Consider the following 15,017-nt stretch of genomic DNA (forward strand, 5'->3'; position numbering starts at 1 on the left):
GGACCCTCTCCCCACCTGAAGGTGCTCAGCCAGGTCAGGTGATGTGATCGCAGGTTTGCAGGATTATGGCGTGAACACCACTGTGGGAGGGAGAGGGGGAATTATCCTGCCAACCACTGTGCTTTTTTTCCCTTTTAATTCAATAGGGGATATCTGAGAGTGGGGTTATATAATATTTTCATTTCTTTCTTTACATCTTATTGTATTTTTAAGTAAACCAATAAATACTTATTTAATTTTTTTTAAATTTTAGAGAGAGGGGGAGGGGAGGGGGGAAACACTGATGTGACAGAGAAACACCGACCGGTTGCCTCTTGCATGCACCCCCGACCAGCGATCAAACCCACAACCCAGAAGCAAACCTAAGATCTTTTGGTTTATGGGACGACGCTCCAACCAACTGAGCCACACTGGCCAGGGCCTAATAAACATTATTTTAAATAAATTAACTAAAAGAATAACTTTTAAAAAACCTTAGCACGGGGTCTGGTCAACAGCAGATATTTAATGAGTAGTTCCCTTCCCCAACATGATCCTGAGCTGCAGGAAATTCCTTCCAACTCAAAATCCTGGGAGAGGGAAGGAAGGGGGAAAGTCCTGACCCGAAGGCTGCGCCTGTCAGCTGTGCAAAGACTTGGTTTAAATGCTATGCTGGGGTTTCATGCAGTGGAAGGGAGACTGGATTACACGCACGATTCTCGTTTTGGTTGCAAAATAAAATCACCTGGGGAAGCCCACCCGGGCTCAGTAAATCAGAGTCTCTGGGGGGAGGCGGGGGCCAGAAATCCATACTAGTTTCCATTCCAACGTGCAGCCAAGGCTGTGAACCACTGGACTACAGCTGTAGGCCCTTTCCAAACAGGAGGCCCACAGCAGTCTGCAAGAGATCTCAGTGTCACGGGGAGGAATATCAGGACAGGCAGTTAAAGCCGCATGTTTTCAATTTAAGGTTCATTCTTCATTGAGAAATGGCAGGTGGTATTCTGTTGCTGGTTGTTGCTGTTGCTAAAAAGTCCTTTCTTTCATGAAAATGGAGACGAATGGCTGGTAGTTGACTGTTTTAATGTCTTCGGCAAAACAACAACTTGGCAACTCTGTCATCAGAGTTTTCTGCAATTGTAGTGGTCTGTGAAACCTCACAATTTAGAAACACTGGCCTGGAGGGCTTCCAAGGTCCTCTTTTTCTTATCTGACATTTCCACAATTCAGTTGTGTGTTTTTAAAGCTAAGAGAGGTTAAAGCCTTGACTCAAGCCTTCCTGACACCTCTCTTTTCTCATTCTTTCTCCCAGAAACAGGAGGTCTGGGAAAAGGGGTGTGTGCACTGAGAATTATTGCTGTTGTTGTTAAGCAATATTACAACCTCAAGACGTAACAAATCTATTCATCACTGCTTCATTCCAACAACACTATTTACATTTCTCAGTGGTTCTTATCCTCTGGAAGTTATTTTGCTGAAAAGAATATCCACTATTCCTAAAATAAAACTTCTGTGGCCTGACAAACCCACTGGGTCTTTATTCCACGCCTCTAGCCACTCTGGGTTTCAGACCAGGCGACAGGAGGTGAGTTCACGCAGAGACTGAGAGAGGCTCACACACAGCTCCTGGGTGCAATTGTGAAGAGCTGCAAAGACACATTCCCATGTGCCTGGAGGAAATGTCACCAGCATCCAGCTGGCTTCTGGCCTGTGGTGACCTTTGTGGGACTGAGGAGCTGCTACTCACCCTTGCTGGCTGACAGGCGAGTGGATTAAAGCTATATGCCAGAGCAGATGGAGCGAGGGACCCGGGGCACAGGACAGCTTGTCCCAGGCACCGGGAGGTGTCAGAGATGTCAGAGATGACCAGGGCCTAATGAGACCAAAGCGTTCGCCCTTCTTCAGACTTGCTGGGCCAGGTGGAATCAGACTCCCCACTATGTGCATGGGGAGGCTTATCCGATCTCTGCTCTACTGCTGACAAACTGGAACTTCAGGCAGTCACTTTCCTCCCCTAAACCTCGGACATTCAGAAATAAAACTGCACTTAAAGAACCCAGTCCCAGTGGGAGGGGCGCAGAGGGGATTCAGGGACTTCAAAGGTCATGGTGTCACTTCTTTTCTTAAAGTAGGTGCTAGGTACATGGGAATGTATTATATTGTTGATCTTTATAATTTAAATACATATTTTATCAATATTCTTTTATCTTTATACAACAGTTCATCAAAAATAAAACACAGAATCCAGCCCTTTGGTGACTGGCTCTTTCAGCTGGACCACTGCAGGCGGCACCGGCTCAGCCAGCAGGCTGTTCCCTAACACCGCGGTCGTGTCTGTGTGACTCATCCTGGCCTGCTCCACAGTCCTGGTGCCTGGGGCCTGCACTCCGGGGAGAGCCCAAGTGCGAGCAGGACAGGAAAACAAAAAGGTGAATGTGTAAGCAGGAATGTTATAAATGGCAACTAATGTTTAAACTGAATTCTTAACCACTTTAAAAGTCTGAATATATTCACCCTAGCCTTAAAGACTTCTCAAAGCCTCAGCTCACAGGTTCTCAGGACCAGGCTGAAGACACGCCTCACCGGATGTCCTGACTCGCAGTTGTCACGCCCCGATAGACACTCCACAGGAGTGCCCTCTGCTGCAGGAGCTGGGCACCAAGGGAGGCGGCCAAGGCTCTCTGCAGGAGCTTCAGACCGGCTGACGGCGCCCCGCCCGCCAGCTACAGCATCTATTAGATCATCCAGGTTTCCGGAAACTCATCCTTATTTTTTTATGCCTCATCATCCCAGAGGGCAGAAAATGGCTTTATTTAAAGTTTTGAAAAATATGTTTGTTCCAATGACTCTGAACAACTCTGGCTACCAAGCCTGAAGCTTTGATCATAGAACTGTGCAGGAGTCTCCACCCATACCCCTCACCTTTATTACTTCTGAAAATAACTACAATGCCATTCATATTTATAGTTTTTCAAACTTAAAACACTCCTGAAAGACATTCTTCCCCCTTGTCACATGAAAAAAATGGGAGACTCAGGAAGGTTAAACGATCTGCCTAGAAACACGCAGCTGGTGGTGGGAAGGCCAGGTCAGACTCCAGTCAGTCTGAGGCCAGACCGTGTTCGGCGACGTGGGACTGCGTGGGGCAGACAGCTGAGAAAAAACGACTCCACTTTCAGGGAAAGAGGATCGGAGTCCCCAGGAGCCATAAACTGTAGTATGTTCATGTGTTTGGTGGCCCTGCTCACTTGTCATTAGCTGCTCTCTGCCAAGGGGCCCCAAGCTGACCCTGAGCTCACTGGACTGGGTGACTCTTATCTGTGCAATGAGGATGTCACAGGCAGAAGATGCCACTTCCTCCTCCCGGTCAGGCAGGACCTGTCACCTGCCGAAGCAGGCCTGCTTGGCCCGCCCACTCAGCTGTTTACCTCCGCAGAGGCCCACTCCCACAGGTAGGTTTCTTTCTGGCAGCTGGTCAGTTTCACTTCCTGGTTGACACCCAGACAGCCCCAAAACAACAATAAAGACTCACTTCCTCTGAAGCCTGCCCTCCTGAATTCATTGCTGACACCTTGCTGTACACCTACTGTAGACAAGGAAGGTCTAACAGCTGCCTTTCCTTCTCATTTAAAGAATCAAGTGGCACACTGCCTGTTCACTAGAGGTTTCAAAAACCCACCCGCAAACATTTGCTGCGTTGTTCTGTGTGTTGGGTTTGATCCTGGGTGCTGGGGACACAGGGGCGAGTGAGTCATGAGCTGCTCTAAGGGAGCCCACAAACAGTGAAAGAACCCACACAGGGGCTGAGAGCCCAACAAAAGGAAACGCGGGGGGCCTGGGAAGCACAACTAGGTCACCGCTAGGTCGCCTTCTGAGAAGGGGAAGATCAGAGCTCAAAGGGGTCGTCAAGGTAGGTGGGCAACATAGTACTGCCCTCTGGGTGCAGCTCTGGGAAATGGTCCAGAGCCCTCGGTCTAGCGTGGCACTGTCTAATACAAACAGCCTTCCCCACGTGTGGTTTTTTAAACTGAAGTTAATCTGAGTTAAAAACTCAGTTTCTTAGTCACACCAGTGGCTACACTGTTGGTCTGTACAGGTATGGGACATTTCCAACATCACAGAAAGTCCTGTTGGACAGCACCAGCTAGAGGCTCACAGATCTGGATTCCAATGCCCAGCCCTTCCACTGACCAGCCTGTGACCTTGACCAAGTGGCTCTACCTTTCTGTACCTCAGTTTTCTCATCTGCAAAATGGGCTACTTTTCTCAAAGGCTGGTGTGAGGATAAAGTGAGCTCACACATGTAATACTCTCAGAACTGCAGTGAGCCGGGACACAGTAAGTGCTCAGTGAGTGGTAGTTGTTTCTATCTGCACCACTAGCTCACAACACCTGGGAGGCAGTGTGCCTCCTGTCACTTCGCTGCCTCTCCCCTGCTGCTGCCAGCACAGCAGATGCCCAACACTGTCTATCAACCCCTTTCTCCTGGCTGTTTCACCCAGCGCACAGGCTGACACAGACCTGCCACTCGGGGTCAGAGGCGGGACTACTCACATCTGTAGAGGTGGTTCCACACGGGGAAGAAGGCCATGTAGAGGGCCGCATCCCCCACGGTCGGGTAGGACTTGAAGATGGAGATGATGGCTATCTGGATGAACATGAAGAAGATAGGGTGCTCCCTGGGGTAGGGCAGGACAGACAGACAGACAGACAGATCAGTCAGGAACCAGGCCTACCCCCGAGACTCCTAACTATCCCTCAAACCCCAAAATACTCTCCAGGGAATTTCAGGCAAGGGCTGGCTCTCCTACTTGCAAGACAGTGGGGCCGGGCCAAGTAGCAGAGTGGAAAACTGGGGGAACCCAGAGATGCCCAGAGGTGGTGAGGAGGGCCCAACAAACATGAGAGTAATAGCCCACAGAGACATTTCCCATCGACCTCCCCACAACCAGCTCCAGGCCTTCCCCTAGGAACCACCCAGGGAAAAAACAAATGAAGTCAGAGGCTCTTTATTACTGGGCTTCAATGAGTGCTTGGCAGAGTGTAATTAGGCAGCCACCCTGGCCAGAGGCCCCTCTGACAACTGGACTCAGGACAGGAAGTGCTTCCTTGCTGATTCTTTTTTCTCTGACAATCAGGTCAGTGGGGTCTACAAACCCTTCACTACAATGAGCTCTTTTCCAGAAAGAGAACTGAGAGCTGTGCAGCTTTTCAGCTCTTAAGGGCTGGGAAGTGGAGTTCTCATTACCTTCAACTAACAACAAAATGGTTACCATTCCCTGGCCCCCTGCTCTGCTAAGTTCTATGCCAGGCCCTTTTCTTGCAACAGTGCATGTGGTCCTCGCCACACCTCAGCAGCGCCTCCAGGTAGACAGCACTGACACTTGCACTGTGCAGATGTGGAATGAGATTCGGAGGAGGTGAGGGAGCTAGTAAGCCATGGAGTGGTTTATCTCCAGAACTCCTAAGCACCACCTTCCCACTGCCGGCACAACGACAGCTCTGATGCCAGGGGGCGGGGTGGGGGGGTCAGCGAGGACAGGCTCAGTCTCCAGTGCTTCTGACCGCATGCAGAGGGAAGCCAACAGAGGCCAGGCCTGCGCCCTCGTCGTCTACATTTACACAAGACGCACGCAGCCTGCATGTGCACAGCTCCTGGACACCTGGCTCACAGAGGTTTTCTTCAGGGCTTATGGGCATTCTGGCCTTGTCTTGTCAGAATGACTCAGTAGGTGCAAATCTGACATAGGACAGAAGTACAGACACCCAAACAGTCCAGTCCTTCTACAGAGCAAATGCCTCAGTAACTCTGCTTGGCAAAGCCATACCGTCCTGCAGCTTCTATGAAGGGTTCAGCTAGCTCAGCAAGCATCTTTCTAAAGACACTCCAAATCACTTGCTGCAGACTTTGTAGGTAGCTGGTAACATCTGAACACTTCTATGAAAAGGCTGGTGAAAATGTGGTGACAAAATGCTTGGAGACCAGAACCTCCTGAAACATTGCTTGGGGACAGGTGGCCTGAAGGGCCCTGTTCCCACAAAGCTGGCACGAGAAGCGAACACTGCAGAGAGCTTCATATCTGGGCACAGGAGGGCAGCAGAGGGGAAGGTCAGGAACCTTCATATCCTCTGTCCTCACAACCCTGAGGCCTGGTGGTGATTGGGGTGGGGGTGGGGGTGTCACATGACGGTGGTGCTGTTGTCTACCCAGGAACTATCTGTGGCCTTTCCCCTGCAGACAACGAAAGCTGCTAGAGAGCTGGCTACACAGTGAGGAAAGGTGTTCCAGGCTCCCTGCTTCTCTCAGCCCAGTGGCCAGGCCTGACAAGAACCGGGGCAGGGAATGCAGACCACAGACAGCTGGAGAGCTGGCCTGGGCAAGGCTGCCAGGATTCTGGGGACTGCCAGGCCAAGGAAGGATGGTTTTCTGTCAGATGCCAGGCCAAGGCTGTCATGAGAAGGAAGCATCAGCTCTGAGCTTTTCCAGAATGGGAACCACGTGCACTAGTTCACTGGCCATGAAAAACGGCAGAAAGATTAGAGAACGCAGGCTCTTGAAACCTACATCAGACTCTCTCCCAGCTTCCCTGGATCGTCCAGGCATATCTGCACCACTTTTCCCTTCTGTGAAGCTAGGATAATAAAACCATTTCTAGGGTGAATACAAATGAGCTCTCTCAGGAGATCAGGGGGCTGAGCCTAGGTTCTGGAGCCAGACAAACCTGAATCCTACCTCCACTTCTTACTAGCTATGTGACTCTGGGAAAATCACTCCACTTCTCTGAACATCAGTTTTCTCAACTATAAAATGGGAGTGATAATAAAATAATGCCTATGTCCATGAGTTGCTGGAAGGGTTAAGTATGAATCCATTTCAGAAAGCCCGGGAAGGTAGCTGGGAGGGAGCTAGGCTCAACATATGTCAGCTCTCTCACGCTGCAGAAGAGGGCTCCACAGACAAACCTCTTGAGAGAAGTTGGCCAGAAGACTAAACAGAGCTGCAGGTGGCCAGCCTCCCACTAACACATCCTGAGTCCCCTTGGGCTGTTACTGGGCTGCTGGGACAGGGCACCAACAACAAGATTCACTTTTTCCAGACATCCCCTAATCCCAACCTCTGCTCTTATCCAAAACAGTGAGTGGGCTCAGCAGCAGTGAGGGCTCAAGCGCCACAGAGTGAGCCGAGGAGAAACATTAGGGTGCTCCCTGCAGCTGCACTCACGTTAGACTCCTGCTGGCCCCCAAGGTGACTGAGGGCAGGGTTCCCTGGGCGAAAATGGCATAACCTTGGTAGCAGGTGCCCCCACTTTGAAGGGAACCTGCAAGGCTACAAACGGTTCTGTGAACAAAGAAGCAGCAGGTCCAGCCACTTACTTTAGCTTTATGGCTAAGGGGATGGTGTAGAAGAAGACGTTGATCTGAAATACACACACAAAGAAGAGGCTGAAGTGCTCAAACATTTCCGCAAAAAAGTACCAAAAAAGACCGATGTTTGGAGTGAGATCTGGAACAGAAAGTCTGGAGTGAAAAACAAGAGGAGAGAAAAGAGAGCAAAGTTATAAATGGTTTGCTTTGACCTGGTTTTCTCCTCAAGACTTTAGTCACTACTGGGCAATCAAGGGTGACTATCCCCACGGAGATCAGGATGTGAGGGGCTCTCTAGGCACCCTGGACAGAGGTAATTAACAAAACCTAGGGTCAGCGAGTGACAGCCTACAATAAATATATGAGCTAAGCCAAACTCTGGCATGTACCAAAGATCTGAAATAAGGCAGGGATTCATGCTAGAACTCAAAAGACCAGCCCCTACTTAACTGCCAAGACATACATGTTTACAATTAGGAGATACTCAGTAGTATAACAAAAGAGGAACGGGTTTCAAGTAAACCCTATCTATTTTGGGCATTCTGAAGACTCGCCGAGAGAAACAAGCCAACCCAGCTGCTCCTCCTCATTCCTGCTCAGCATCCCCACAGCAGGAGCCACAGAACGAGCACCTGCCACTGCAGGGAGACTTCTAGGGGCTGGAGGAACCACCTGCAGGTTCGAACAAGAACCCCAGACCTCACTGGACAAGGAAGAATTTAACTGGAAAGTTATATCAGATAAAAATTGGCTGCAATTTGGGCTCTTCTAAAAGTTTATTTGAAAAACTACAGACTTGAAACCAATGTTAATTCTCAATTTCAAAAGGCGAACAAATGGAACATGAAGAAGGATAAACAGGCAGGGGCTCATGGTCAAATTTCACTAACACGGGGTTCCACCCAGGGCAAGTCTTTGCCTCCTGCTGTGACTACACTTCCTTGTCTGTGAAATGAAGTAAAACACACGACCGTGACCCAGCAGAACACTAGGAAACGCTTTTTACACCTACTCAAGGCATTACAGATTTGCTGTTCAAGGCAGATCCTGAAGAGCTGAAAGTTACTAAGTCCCTGTTGTACTGTGCTAGGATTCAACACAAATTAGCAGTCCAGAATCCCAAAGGGGAGCCTGCCACTCCAGATCCCTTCCAAACCCTGGCAGGTGTAAGTATCTGTCACCTCACTGGGCTGTGAGTTCCTTGAAGCCTGGGCAGTGGCTGCCCACTTCAGCGTACCACACAGATAGCACTTAGAAACGTCTGCAGAATTCATACTGCAACCCCCTTTTGATTTTCTCCGAACAGCATGACACGTGGAAGGTGGCTTTAGTTTAAAGAGACCCTCTTGCAGTAGAGGAATATATCCATTCCTGTTTGGGATTGAACCAAGACCTTCTAGGCAGAAGCTGATAGTTGCTTTTCGGTATTTCTAGAGGGTGCTCTTTAATCTCACTAGATCACACACATGCTCTAGACCAGTGGCTCTCAAAGGGTGTTCCCTGGACCAGCATCACCTGAAAACTTGCTAGAAATGCGAATTCTTGCTCCCTACCTCAGACTTACTTAATCAAAACCTCTAGAGGTGGGGACCAGCAAAGGTGGGTGTTACTAAGTCCTGAGGGTAATTCTGATGCACACTGAGGTTTGAAGACCACTGTGTCTAGGTGCTCCCTGGGGACACTCACAGTCTGATTCCAGCTGGACCTGTGAAAACCAAATTAGCTTCCAGAGTTTTCTAACTCGGTCATTACTTACATGAAGCCGTAGACTGCGGGGATGAAATCCCAGGAGCTGAGAAGGAAGAAGGAGAGGCAAATGATTACCACGAGGCTTCCCACGTACATCACGGCATACTCCCAAAAGAAGATCCAGAAGGCTTTGCTCCTCGCTTTCACGGGTATATACTGCCGCTAGGAGAGAAGGCAGAACAGTGCATTCAGGGAGGTCAAGATTGGAGGGCAGTAATCAGCTTAAACTGCAAGATCTCTCCTGCAAAACACTGGAAATAAAAAAGCTGAAAATGAAAGGATTGAAAGATACACTATGTAAACACTAACTAAAGGAAAACTAGTATGGTTATACTGTTAATAAAATAAACTAATGTAAAAGTAATGCAGAAGTAAAGACGCTCCATAATGATAAGACTCAAGTCATCAGAAGGATATAACAATTCTAAATGTATATGTACCTAATAACACAGTCTCAAATTATATAAAACAGACATGAACAGATCTACAAGGGAAAAACAGACAAATCCATCATCAGTAGATAATTGAATAGATCAAATAGACAAAATTCAGTAACCAAGAAGCACATATGAATAGCACACTTAAGAAGTATGACCTCATAAGATCTTATAAAATATATAGGTAGTATATGTAATAACTAAAGAATTCACATTCATTTTAAGTATTTGGGGGCATACATAAAAATTTACCACTTCCCTGGCTGGTGTAGCTCAGTGGATTGAGTGCTTGCCTAAGAACCAAAAGGTCTCTGGTTCGATTCCCAGTGAGATCACATGCCTGCGTTGCAGGCCGGGTCCCCAGAAGACAGTTTATTCAATAAATGGTGTTGGGAAAACTAGGCAGATATGTGCAGAAAAATGAAACTAGACCACCTCTTTACACCACACATAAAAATAAATTCCAAATGGATCAAAGACTTAAATGTTAGACCAGAAACCATAAAAATCCAAGAAAACATATGCGGCAAAATCTCGGATATTGCTCATAGCAATTTTTTATTAGATACATCTCCCCAGGGCAAGGGAAACAAGAGAAAAAAATAAACAAATGGGACTACAATCACAATGATGGGGAAGCAGCCCAGGTGCTCATCAACAGATGAGTGGATAAAACAAATGTGGGACATTTACACAATGGAATTCTATTTGGCCATAAAAAAGAAGAAAATAACAGTATGGATGGACCTGGAGAACATTATGCTAAGTGAAATACGCCAGTCAGTACAACAAGTACCATATGATTTCACTCATATGTGGAATCTAATGAACAAACCAAACTAACAAGCAAAACAGAGACAGACTTAGATGGAGAGTGGGATGACCGCTACAGGGGGCAGGTTAGAGGGTGGAGGGATTGAGCAAAAAAAAAAAAAAAAGGACATGGTGCCCTGGCTGGTGTGGATCAGTGGACTGAGCACGGGCCTGTGAAGCAAAGGGTCGCCAGTTTGATTCCCAGTCAGGCCACATGCCTGGGTTGCAGGCCAGGTCCCCATAGGGGGCACATGAGAGGAAACCACACATTGCTGTTTTTCTCCCACTCTTTCTCCTTCCCTTCCCCCCTCTCTAAAAATAAATAAATAAATAAATATACATATATATATATATATATATATATATATATATATATATATATTTTAAAAGGACATGGACAACAGTGTGGTGATCACTGGGGGGTGAACAGTATAAGAGGACTAAATGGCAATGGGAAAAGAATACAATGAAGATTAAATTAAAAAAATAAAATGCCAGTATCACACAAACTAAATACATCAGAGGTGACAAAGTCAAAGGAGGTGACAATGACATGTTATAAATGATCCGTGATTGGATCCTGAATCTACCTCTCCCCAAAAGTGCTGTGAAGGCCATGTACATACTTGAGAATTTGAATTGGGAGTGTATATATTAAATAATACGAATCTATGAGAGTTCAGCTTCTTGGGTATGCTAACAGTGTTGTGGTTATATAGTAGAATGCTTCAGTTCTTAACCGTTACCTGCTGAGTATTTAGCGTTGTTATGTCTTATTGTCTGTCACTTCCTGACAATAAGTCTGGGAAAAAATGATATATCTAGCCCTGGCTGGTGTGACTCAGTAAATTGAACACTTGCCTGCAAACCAAAGGGTTGCTGGTTCAATTCCCAGTCAGGGCATATGCCTGGGTTGTGGGCCAGGTCCCCAGTAGGGGGTGTGCAAGAGGCAACCACACATTGATGTTTCTCTCCTCTTTCTCTCTCTTTTCCCCTCCGTCTAAAAATAAATAAATAAAATCTTTATAAAAAAGTGATATATCTACATTAAGATATAGAAAATGTGGTAAAATGGTAACTGGGGAGTCTACATAAAAGATATTTATTGTTCTAGTCTTTCAACTTTTCTAAAGCATGAAATAAAAAATTAGGGGAAAAAATTTCAAGAAGAAACAGACAAATTTGAATGGCCCCACGTTTAGGAAATTGAATTAGTAATGAAATTTTTTCCCATAGAGAAAAGAGCAGGCCCAACCAGTTTTACAGGAAAGTTCTACCAACATTCAAGAAGTAGGTGACTGTAATCTTACATTCTCTTTCACAGCAAATATTATAAACTTGATACCAAAATCATTTAACCAACACAAATGCAAAAATGCTAAATGAGATACCTAACATAATTCAGCAACATGAAAAAAGATCATGGTAAAGTTGTATTATGACTAGGTTGAGTTTATTTTAAACAGTCCAGGTTGTTCCACATAAGAAGAGCTATTAACATGTGTATCACAACAGCTTGAAGATAAGAAATCATGTTAGTATCTAGATATATGCAACAACTTATGATAAAAACAAACAAAGAGTCAGTGAAGTAGCAGGGTAAAAAATTAACACACAAATAGACTTTAAGTGCACAAATGTAAGCAATTAGAGGACACACTAGTAGAGAAAACCTCATTTATCATAACACCAAGGAAAATAAAACTTAGGTTTAAATTTAACAGGAAATATGCAAAACTTATTCAAGGAAAATTTTAAAACAACCCTGAAAAACACTAAACCAATGGCTATCTCCTATTCTTATTTAGAATGATTCAATATTATAAATATGTCAATTTTCCTTAAATTAATTTATAAACTGTATGCAATAATGCAACCCCAACAAAAATACCAGCTACTTTATTATACAAGACGATGTTTAAGTTCATACGGAAAAGCAGACATGAAAGAACAGCTGGGAAAACAAATAAGAAAAAATCATGAAGCGTTGACTCCTACCAGACATTAAAATACACTATAAAACTTCTATAATTAAGACAGTACAATACTGACACATAAATTGACAAATAGACTACTGGAATAAATAGAAAACCTAGCATTAGACCTAAATATAGAAATTTAATATATGACAAAAGTGGTACATCACTGGGGTAGAGATGGACTTTTTCATAAATGGAGCCAGGAAAACTTAGGTAACCACTTGGAAAAAGAAAAAAGTAGACCTATACCTCAGTAGACTATTTATTGCAATAAACTCCAAATAGATTAGGAATATAAGTATTTTTAAATGAAACCATGAAATACTAGAAAAAACATGGTAAATTTGTCTTTAACCATGATGTAGGGGAGCTCAAAATCCAGAGGCAATAAAAAACTGATTAAGTTTGCTTATATAAAAATGAAAAGTTCTGCATAACAAAATCACCATAAATAAAATGAGAACATATGTCCATATAAAAACTCATACATGAATGTTCTAGCAGCATTATTCATAAATTGCCTAAAATTAAAAACAACCCAAATACCTATCAACTGATAAATGAATACTATACCATACAATGGAATAGTATTTAGCAATAAAAAGGAATAAAGTACTAGTAATACATGCTACAACAGAGATGAACCTTGAAAACATCATGCTAAGTGAAAGGAAAGACCACATATTTTATGATTCCACTTATATGAAATGTGCAAGCAGGATAGGGAAATCTATAAAGACAGAAAGCAAAATAGGGCTGGAGGTGAGAGGAACATTGGGGAAGAGAGTGACTGCTCAGGGCATGCAGTTTCTTTTGCAGTGATAAAAATGTTGTAGAATTGGCCCTGGCTGGTGTAGGTCAGTGGATTGAGCATGAACCTGTGAACCAAAGGATCGCGGTTCGATTCCCAGACCAGGGTACATGCCTGGGTTGCAGGCCAGTTCCCATCAGGGGATGCACGAGAGGCAACCATACATTGATATTTCTCTCCCTCTTTCCTTCCCTTCCCCTCTAAAGATAAATAAAATCTTTTTAAAAATGTTGTAGAATTGATTGTGGTGATGTCTGCACAACTCTGTGAATATACAAAAATAAACTATACACTTTAGGTAAATTGTATGGTATGTAAATTTTATCTTGATAAAAAGCAAAAGCTGGTAGAAGAAAAACAGTATAAACAAAGTCAAAAGACTGAAAAACTGGAAGAAAATATCTGCAAAGAGTCAGTACTCTTGACATATGAAGGATTCTTAAAAATTGAGAGAAAAAGGACCTAAATCCAATAGAAAAATGAGAGGGGGAAATGAACAGACGATCCACAAACATGAAAAAAATGTCCAAATGCACTCATAGTTGAGAGAAATGCCAGTTAAGACAACACTGAGATACCATTTCTCAAGGTCAGACTGGCACAATTTGTACATGTGACAGCACGTTCTGTTCGTGAGCCTGTGGGAAAACAGGCTCTTTCCCACGTTGCTAGTGGGAATAGAAAGTTTGTACAATCCTGCTGGAAGGAAATGTGAAAAGACCTAATAAAACTACTTATACACTTATCTTTAGGTCCAGTAATTCTACTTCCAGAAATCTATCTTTAAGATATACCTCCAACAATATGAAAGTACACATATGAAAGTTTACTCATTACAGCATTAACTGTAATTGCAAAATATTGGAAACGATCTAAATTCCCATACACTAGAGAGAAGTTAACACAATGGAGTACTATGCAGCTGTAAAGAAAAAAAAGGAATGAGGAATATCTCCATGCTTCAATAATTCGAGGAAATAACATGAAGTGAAAAAAGCAAAGCACTAAAGAGTATCTAGAGTATGTTATCATTCATATAAGAAAGGGGATATAAGAAAATATACATGTATCTGTTCATTTGTGCAAAAGCAATACAGAAAAGGTAAACCAGAAACTAAAGAGAAGCATTACTGGGGGTGACAGGGGACTAAGAAAGCAAAGAATAAGACGGCAAGGAAGATGAAAAATAATACTTCTCTAACTATGTCTTTTTGTATAGCTGACTCTAAGAATCATAGTAATATTTTGGTCTCTTCACAGACCCCAAAACAAAATAAAAAGTCAACCAGGAGGTAGGAGAAATCCAAAATGAATATAAACAGTAATAAATGTAACTATCACAAATTAATAACATAACTACACTGAAGGGTCACATGGGGGTAGAAAAGAACTAAACTAAGTGATTGAGAAAGTTACTTCACAGAATACTGTAAGGCTACAGACAACAACGTGTAAGATACGTGTTTTTATGTATATATATGACACACACAGATGTATGGGTGTTATAACAAGTCAGCAAGTGTGTTTCCTGCAGGAATATGTCTCCCAGTACTCCAGAACTACTTTGTGTGCATATTAGAATTGAACAAACAAAAAATACACTGCAGACAAGGAAAGTTAGGTTTCTCACTGTTAAGAGAAAGAAGTTATAAATAAGGAAAAGGGAGAGACTAAAGTAAACCCTATAGTGTTGTACTGGAATGATAGGTATCAGTATAAACAGAGAGAAAGGAACAGAATTACAAAGGTGTGTACCTGTCCGTTAGTATCCATACATTGCTTCATAGTGCTGCGTGCTAGAAGCGATGACTCCCTAACAACAAGAAGCACAACTCAACCTTTGGTTGCTAAATAGCATTCTCCAATAACAGGAATCAAGAGTCC

General features: G+C 44.1%; 1 protein-coding gene across 3 annotated transcripts in view; it reads right to left on the bottom strand.

The window, feature by feature from the left end:
* The window catches only part of PIGU (phosphatidylinositol glycan anchor biosynthesis class U), a 96,245-nt gene that overhangs the window by 14,913 nt on the left and 66,315 nt on the right, over positions 1–15,017 (bottom strand). For 2 of the 3 annotated variants that reach the window (XM_037164450.2, XM_037164451.2), the window contains exons 8-10: positions 9,101–9,255; positions 7,354–7,497; positions 4,534–4,658 (exon numbers count right to left, since the gene is read on the bottom strand). In XM_037164450.2, coding sequence (XP_037020345.2) covers positions 4,534–4,658; positions 7,354–7,497; positions 9,101–9,255 — 424 coding nt within the window. The remainder of the gene's footprint in view (positions 1–4,533; positions 4,659–7,353; positions 7,498–9,100; positions 9,256–15,017) is intronic. The other variant, XM_053671137.1, reaches the window with a different exon arrangement.

The sequence above is a fragment of the Artibeus jamaicensis genome, unplaced genomic scaffold (assembly GCF_021234435.1).
Source record: "Artibeus jamaicensis isolate MK-2021 breed Jamaican fruit bat unplaced genomic scaffold, CSHL_Jam_final contig_685, whole genome shotgun sequence".
Classification (NCBI taxonomy): Eukaryota; Metazoa; Chordata; class Mammalia; order Chiroptera; family Phyllostomidae; genus Artibeus; species Artibeus jamaicensis.